Source organism: Lactuca sativa, chromosome 4 (assembly GCF_002870075.4).
Source record: "Lactuca sativa cultivar Salinas chromosome 4, Lsat_Salinas_v11, whole genome shotgun sequence".
Lineage (NCBI taxonomy): Eukaryota > Viridiplantae > Streptophyta > Magnoliopsida > Asterales > Asteraceae > Lactuca > Lactuca sativa.
The window spans coordinates 170,271,187-170,278,946 of NC_056626.2; the positions used below are offsets into that span (position 1 = coordinate 170,271,187).

At 34.9% G+C, this 7,760-nt stretch overlaps 1 protein-coding gene across 2 annotated transcripts; it reads left to right on the forward strand.

The window, feature by feature from the left end:
* The first annotated feature begins 1,160 nt into the window (after window positions 1–1,160).
* On the forward strand, window positions 1,161–7,457 carry LOC111906863 (uncharacterized). 2 transcript variants are annotated; one of them, XM_023902641.2, is made up of 12 exons: window positions 1,161–1,652; window positions 2,277–2,503; window positions 3,049–3,107; window positions 3,217–3,294; window positions 3,385–3,737; window positions 3,828–3,896; window positions 4,011–4,099; window positions 4,190–5,881; window positions 5,987–6,064; window positions 6,166–6,277; window positions 6,874–6,924; window positions 7,058–7,457. In XM_023902641.2, the coding sequence occupies exons 1-12, from the start codon at window positions 1,305–1,307 to the stop codon at window positions 7,109–7,111; spliced, it is 3,210 nt and encodes a 1,069-aa protein (XP_023758409.1). In that variant the 5' UTR covers window positions 1,161–1,304; the 3' UTR covers window positions 7,112–7,457. The 2 variants fall into 2 exon arrangements, with proteins under 2 accessions (XP_023758409.1, XP_023758410.1); XM_023902642.2 differs by having other exon boundaries at window positions 3,388–3,737.
* The last annotated feature ends 303 nt before the right edge of the window (window positions 7,458–7,760 follow it).

The window sequence follows — 7,760 nt, forward strand, 5'->3', positions numbered from 1 at the left end:
TTAGATTATAATAGTTGTTACCTGAGAAATGGTGAGATGAACTGATTTCCATTCCAGGTTTCCGTCTTCTATATTGCCATTGCCCAGTTCACCTTCGGTGTTGGAGGAAACCATATGTAACCCCAAATGAATTTATTCTTACCAAATAAATAACCGTTTTTGATTCTGAATCGACAAAAAACGAACCTATATACACAATTGTAAGAACCCTTACTAAACAAAAAAAAAAATTGAATCAATTAACCTGTAATTTCAAAAATCAATGTCATGCCTTTGGGGATTCATCAACGACCGATGAAAGCAAAAGTTGAATCGCCTCCTCAGAAAGAAACGACAGACAGAGAAATAGAAAAAAGCCACATCAATGACGACGGAAAAGGCAGACCAACGACATCGACTTTGTTGTAGAACCTGTGTGAGAGTAGAAGAGACGTTGGATTTATCTACTATGAACGAATTCCTGCTTCCTTTTGACACATCTTCTCCCCCTTTTCTTTTCTTTTCTTTTGTTGTGTTTTATCTTTTTAGAAGATATAATTGCAACATTAATTTCCTCGACTTTTATCTATATTCAAATTTTGATATGTTTTTTAAGTGATTATTATAACTCAATCGAATATATATCATTTTTAGGGTTAATTATCAATTTATCGTAATAACATCTTAACCACTTCTTTAAATCTAACTATTTTTATCATTAACAAAATCATAATTATAAAAGACATTTACAACAAATAAACAAACATTCTCTTTCTTTTCCTTTTCTTATTTTATCATTTTTAGAATATAAAATTACAAAATGTTGTTTATCTTTGTTAGAATATAAAATTATAAAATATCCCTAAACTATATTAGTAATTCTTACCAAGACTTGCAATATATTTGATTAACGATCATAATACAATTTACGATTTACAATTATTAATAGTATTTTTTTTAATCCGTGGATTCTATGAGTTTTAACCTAGTTTTTCTTAATATATTAATTCTAAAAAAAGTCCTTTATAAGTGTTCGCTTGTGTAATGTATGTTTAACATTATTATTAACGAAAAGGGCAATAAATGAAGAACGGGAAAACGAAAGTTATGACATTTGATGATGAGTCATCGTAAATTGACATTTTGTAAAATTAAATTGAATTTAGTTTTGAAGGGGAAGGGGTAAAACTGAAAATTAAATTGAAGAATTCCCAAATTCCTTCGCATCTTTTCCTTGTGACGGTATCCAGGTTTGCAACTCCGCAATTCCCACCGTAACCACGCCCAGATTTTGATTACTTCGCCGCAAAACTTGGCGTCCGATAATGTATGGTGCCTCCGGTAAGCTCGGCCGTGGCCGAGGCGGTGGTCCTCCCAAGCGGAATATCCACTCCACCTTCCAACCGTCTTCTGTTCAACGACCATCCGCTGCCCCTGGCGGTGGACGTCTCTCCGCCGGTGGTGGTCACCGTAACCGTAATAATACCCCTGCCGCCCCCGCCGCAGTCTCTACGGTTGACGAAACCTTCAGTTTAGTTCGTAACAACCCTCTCAACTTTGGTATGATTATCAAGCTCTCACCTGTCCTTGTCGAAGAAATCAAGCGCCTCGAAGCCCAGGGCCATGCCGCCAGGATCAAATTTGATTCAAGTGCTAATAATCCTGTTGGAAATGTAGGTTTATTCTATTCGGATATTGGCTCTGCTCTATTAACGGTGTTATGTATTGTTGGAAGTTCAGTTTGGTGCATAATAAACCTAGATTACTGAAAACTGTTTGTTCAATCCATTACTAGTTTTTCGCCATTGGAGATACTGCAGCATAGAGGTCCTAGGAGATTAATCATATCACGAATCCAAGGTTTATGGATTCACGATCAAGGAATTTAAGTTGATTTGCTGACATTCCCTTCCTAGGTTAAAGTACCAATTTACACACCCTTTTGAGATTTCTCTAGCATAATTTTATTAGTTCAAAGGTTGCTCACTCATAAAATTGAATTTGTCATGAGAATCGTGCACATAACAGGAGAGAATCGTGTAGAGTAACAACAATCTGTAATTGCTCCATGGATAATCTGACCAGACACTTGAATATCATAGATGGTATATGTATATCTTTTGTAAGCTCAGATATCTCTATGCAGCTACAGAGAATGTATTCCTTGGTTAAAACTGTATATCTTTATATTTGTTGATTATAGATCACACTCAAACTTTGGCTTTTGAGATTTCTTGATTTGGTTAGCATATCATGTTCTGTATATCAAACTTTGTAATCACTTTCTGCTCTTCCAGGTGATCGATGTAGGGGGCAAGGAGTTCAGATTCACATGGGCCCAAGAAACTGGAGACCTATGTGACATATATGAAGAACGCCGAAGTGGTGATAATGGAGATGGATTGCTTGTTGAATCTGGAGGTGCTTGGAGAAAGTTGAATGTGCAACGTGAATTAGATGAGTCATTAAGCAACCATGTTAAAATGCGCACAGTGGAAGCAGATCGCAAACACAAATCACGAAAGTATGTTTCATGTTTGATATGAACAAATACTGTATCATTGTTCACTTATGTTCCTAACAGATTTTATGTTATATGTCCCAATTTGCCCATGTTTGTGTTGATATGATTACTTGATAGGTTATTTATGTTCCTCACACACTTCATTCCCTGTGTTCCTGTATATGATCTGTTAGCTAGAACTTACAGAATGCTTGGCTCTTACATCCCTTTATATGCTTTTTGAACACATGTGAAATTGGTATGCTTTTGTTGCTTATACATATGTGACAATGGCATCATCAATAAACAAGTTATCTTGTTGAAGAATCATACAGCACAATATATACGCCACAATATTTACTTTATAATCAAAACCAAGTACCATATATTGTTGTAGGGGAACACAGTTTCACTTGCCTTATTGGGGTAGGGGCTGTTAGCTTACAGTTACATTTTTCATTTGATTGCTAGCATTTAATAAAGAAGCATTCTCATCTTGACTTTTAACTTTTTAATAATCATAAATTAGAAAAAGAAACACTTACCATTTTGTTTCTTTTTGACAGAGCCATTATTTTAGACCATGGAAACCCATCTATGAAGAAGGCGTTAGCTGCAGCTGAAGGTATGATATTTATTCAATCATCACCATCCATGGTTGCCACATATGTGAATAAAACCAAGTTTTAATATCTGAATGTTTACAATGTCTCTTTTTCTTTCATTGGTTTCAGTGAATAATTCATGGAGAGGATCATTCAATAAAAAGAAAGAACCCCCTTTCAAAAAGATGAAAGGCGAACCTTCTTCAGGTGAATATAATAATCTTTATCTACAAACAAAAATATTTGTTATAAAGATATTTTAATTTACTTGTAATTGCTATTGTGTATCTATTACAGCAGTAATCCCTCCAAAATCTGGTGGAAAACCTGGATTATCCTCCTCAACTCCTTCCAAAATCAGGGCTTCTGCTTCACCAATACTATCTACCCCTGAACAATCTGGTGTTCCATTGTCCCCACTTATAAATAGGAATATTACCAAAGTGCCCTTAAACAGAGAAGATGCTACTTTGACTCAATCTAGTAAACCAAATGCTAGCACCTCTGAGAAAGAAATAGTCAACAGAGTTCCCACTGGAATTTTACATAATAAACAAGGGAGCAATGAAAGATTTGGAAACAAACCTTCTGACCTTCAAAGTCTGCTTATTTCTCTTTTAATGGAAAAGCCACAGGGATTGAACTTCAAGGTAAGCAGCAAATAACTTTTTCTTTTTCCATTTTTCTTAAAATACTAATATCATGTATCATGCATATGACCTTTTAATCCTATCTTTTAGGCTTTGGAGAAAGCTGTTGGAGAAACAATTCCAAAATCCGTGAAACAAATTGAGCCCATCTTGAAAAAAGTAAGTGGTGGTTATAACTTATAAATTATAATAGTAATAATAATAATAAGAATAGTTGTTGTTCAATACTGTGTTCTTGAGGCCCTTTTGAATAACATTGTTATCTTTTTTCAGATTGCTGTTTTCCAACCTACAGGAAGATATATTTTGAAACCAGATTTTGAGTTAGAAAGTTCCAGGAAATCATTATCTGAAAGTGGAAGGTAGCTAAAACTCCATCTCTCCTGTTGCTATTCCATTCCTTTCAAAAATTGCAATATAAAACATTCTTGCATTGATATTTTCCTTTTCAGTTCTCCAGAGAACAACAATCACCACAGAGAAACAATGGGTCCTGAATTAACCCTAAAACCTGACAACATGAAGGAATTTGAAGATCCATCTCACTTAATTCCCGAATCTTATGAAGACTTAAACACTTCAGACAAAATCGACATTGAGCATCGTTCTCCAGATGTATTATTACATGAGAAAAAAGTCTCAGATAACAGTGAAGGCCCTGCAGCCACCTCTAGCTTAAGTGGAAGTGACAGTGACAGTGAAAGTGACAGCAGTGACAGTGGAAGTGACAGTGGGACCCCCAAAAGCCGTGTAGGCAGTGGAAGTGACAGCAGTGACAGTGAAAGTGATGACGCCTCTTCAAACAGTAAACAAGGCTCTGATGAAGATGTTGATATCATGAGTGATGATGATAAAGAACCTAAACAACAATTCACACCACTTCCACCTCCAGTTCCACTTCATAATGATCATGTCTCTGATTTACTTTTTGGTAAAGATTTGTTTGAAGATAACCATGAACACGATAACGATAACGATAACGATAAAGATGGAGATAATTACGAAAACGCCACTAGAAACACCTTCATTGATCATCAAGAGAGTGAACTCCTCAAGAACAAACGGGGATCTGACGAGAAACATTTTGATGAAAACGAAAATTCAAAAAGATTAAAAACCGGGAACTGGGGTAGAACGGTAATTTCAAGAGGGGGACACTCTTTCTCTGAGAGCCCTCCTAGTGAAGGACCTTACAAGGGTACTGCTGCTACTACCAATCAAATGAATAGAACTGTTCGTGATGTGTCTGATTACGACTTTGATAAACTCGGGAATCGTGAATTTCCGGGAAATTCCACTTCGGATTCCCCAAGATCGATCGATCTTAATATGGGTGTAAAAGGTTTTGGGACAGATAGACATGGTGAGGGGTTAGATGGTCATTTCAAGGATAAAAAACCTCCAAAGAATTCAAGGTTAGGTGGCGATGGAATCAAACATTCCGGGTCTCGTGAAAAGAAACAACACGGTGGATCAATTGGGAAGAATAAGGATTCCGGACTAGTAATTAAGGATTCCCTCATGGACTTAAAAAAATCGCCTGTTGTAAATGGATGTGGGCCCGGGCCCACACTCAGAAGAGAGCTTTCGGATTTAGAAATGGGTGAGCTTCGTGAGAATTTACAAGAAGAACCCTCGGGGGGTAATAAAAAGAGGGTCGAGAGAAATAATTCGTTCAAACAAGCTGAAAAAAGTTCGGATTACTGGAATCTTGATTCAAGTAAAGGAAAGATCTCTGGAATTGGAAGAACAAGTCTGGAATCTGTAAAACCTGTTGTTGATGATCATCTTGATGACTTCACAAAGGTTAATGGAAAGCCCATGCATGTGAAGCCTGGTTCACAACATAATAATAACAGTAAAGGTAGAGAGGTAGTGGCAGGGGCAATATTGGGAATCGGGTCAGAAGGGTATACGGACAGTCAAAGAAAAGCACCACCACATAAGCATGAGAAACAAGTGGGACCCGTTGCAAATAAGAAGCAAAAAAGTAACAACGATTTAGGTGAAAAAAGAAAGGATTTGTGGGATAGTGGTCAAAAAAGGAGAGAGATGGAGTCTTGTTCAGATGATAGCATTACTTCATATACAAAATACGAGAAAGAAGAGCCAGAAATGAAAGGACCAATAAGAGATCTTTCACAGTAAGTAAAGTGTAATTATTATTATTATTATTATTATTTTCACTTTTTTAGTTTTTACTTCCCTAAATTTGTGCAAATAATGATTATTGTTTTTTGTGTGTTTAGGTACAATGAGTATGTGCAGGAGTATCGGGAGAAGTATGATTGTTACCAAACGTTGAATAAGATTTTAGAGTCTTACAGGTGTTGGGGAGTTTTATTTTGTTTTTTATTATTTTTGTAAAGTGTGGTGTGAGATTTGTTTATTTAATGAAAAAAGTTTTTTTATTGTTATAAATGTGCAGGAATGAGTTTCAAAACTTTGGAAGGGACCTTGAGGTCGCTAAAGAAAGGGACAATGATAGATATAACAAAATATTGGATCAGTTAATGGAATCTTATCGTCAGTGTGGAACGGTATGCACAATTTGATTATTTAATTTCGTTCTCACTTTGAATTATGATTTGGAATATCTATGTTTGGTTCCTGGATTCCGTCGGAATTGGAATTCGGGATTCCATTCCGTTTGCGTGTTTGGTTGACAAATGGACGTCAATTCAGTTTTGTCAGATTCCTTCGAGTTTCATCTTTGATGGATTTTTCATCATTCCTGTGGGTGGGAGGAATTCAATTCAATTCCTTTCCATTTTTCATTTTTCATTTTTCTTTTAAAAGACCAAAATACCCTCAGTACATCTTATATTGGAATATAAATTAAAAAAAATTCAGTGATAAGTGAAATTAATAATTATTCAATTCCTTTACATGAGTTTGTATATATAGAGAGGGTAATTTGGTCTTTTAATGAAAAAAGAATGGAATTAACATAAGGATTCCAAAGGAACTGAATTATTTTAGTCATTTGACAACCAAACAAACACACCATGGAATAGAATCTTGAATTCCAATTACATACAAAGCCCCAAGATTTGTAAGAGGAAACAGGATTTCTTGTTAAGTATTAAAATTTCTGAGGTTTTTAGTCCTAATTTTGAAGTATTTGTTTATGCAGAAACATAAACGACTGAAGAAGATATTTGTTGTTCTTCACCATGAACTCCAGGTTTTTATCTCTCTTTTATTTTTGTATTCATGCTCAAATAAAAGTCATTTTTGTATTTCTATAACATGGGGAAAAAAACATAATATAAAATGTGAAAAAAAAACTGTTTGTTAAATAATTACTTTGCACGCAGCATTTGAAGGAGATGATTAGAGAATTTGCTGAGAAACAAACAAAAGGAGGATGAGGTTTAAAGTTTTGGATTAGTTATGGCGGATTTGGTATATAAACACTGTACATTTTACTTGTTTTACATTTTTACTTTTTACTGTTTTTTTGGGTTTATTTCATTAGAATGGTTTTGTTTTTGGTTTGGGTGTAATATTTGTAGTGCACAGTGTCAGTATAGTACACGTATGGTAGATTTAAGGTTTACATTTTACATTTTGGCATCTAGTTTGATGCCAAATTTGATTTGAATTTTTTGATCCAAAACTGGATCAAGAGTTTTTTTTTCCTCTTTATGTACAAAGTAAACCTCGTTGGTTGGTTGGTTGGTTGGAGTCTTATTGTTGCCTTTTAGGTGTTCTTGATTTTTTTTGCTTTTGTATAAAAGTATTTTTTATTTTTAGTTTAACATGAGAATATTCTATATTTTAGTTTGACCTTTCACACGCTTATTTATCATTTTCTTTTATGTTTTTTTTATTATAGCCTATAATTTGGATCCAAACAGCACCACCCCAAATCCTTTCCACATTGATTCAGCATCAACGTACCACCCACAATACGAAAATCCGTTTACTACCTTGAGATTGACATTTTTTGCGTGGCACAAGATTTCATTTTTTTAGCAATGCCACAATATTATTCTATGAAAAATCTCCAAAACTAAC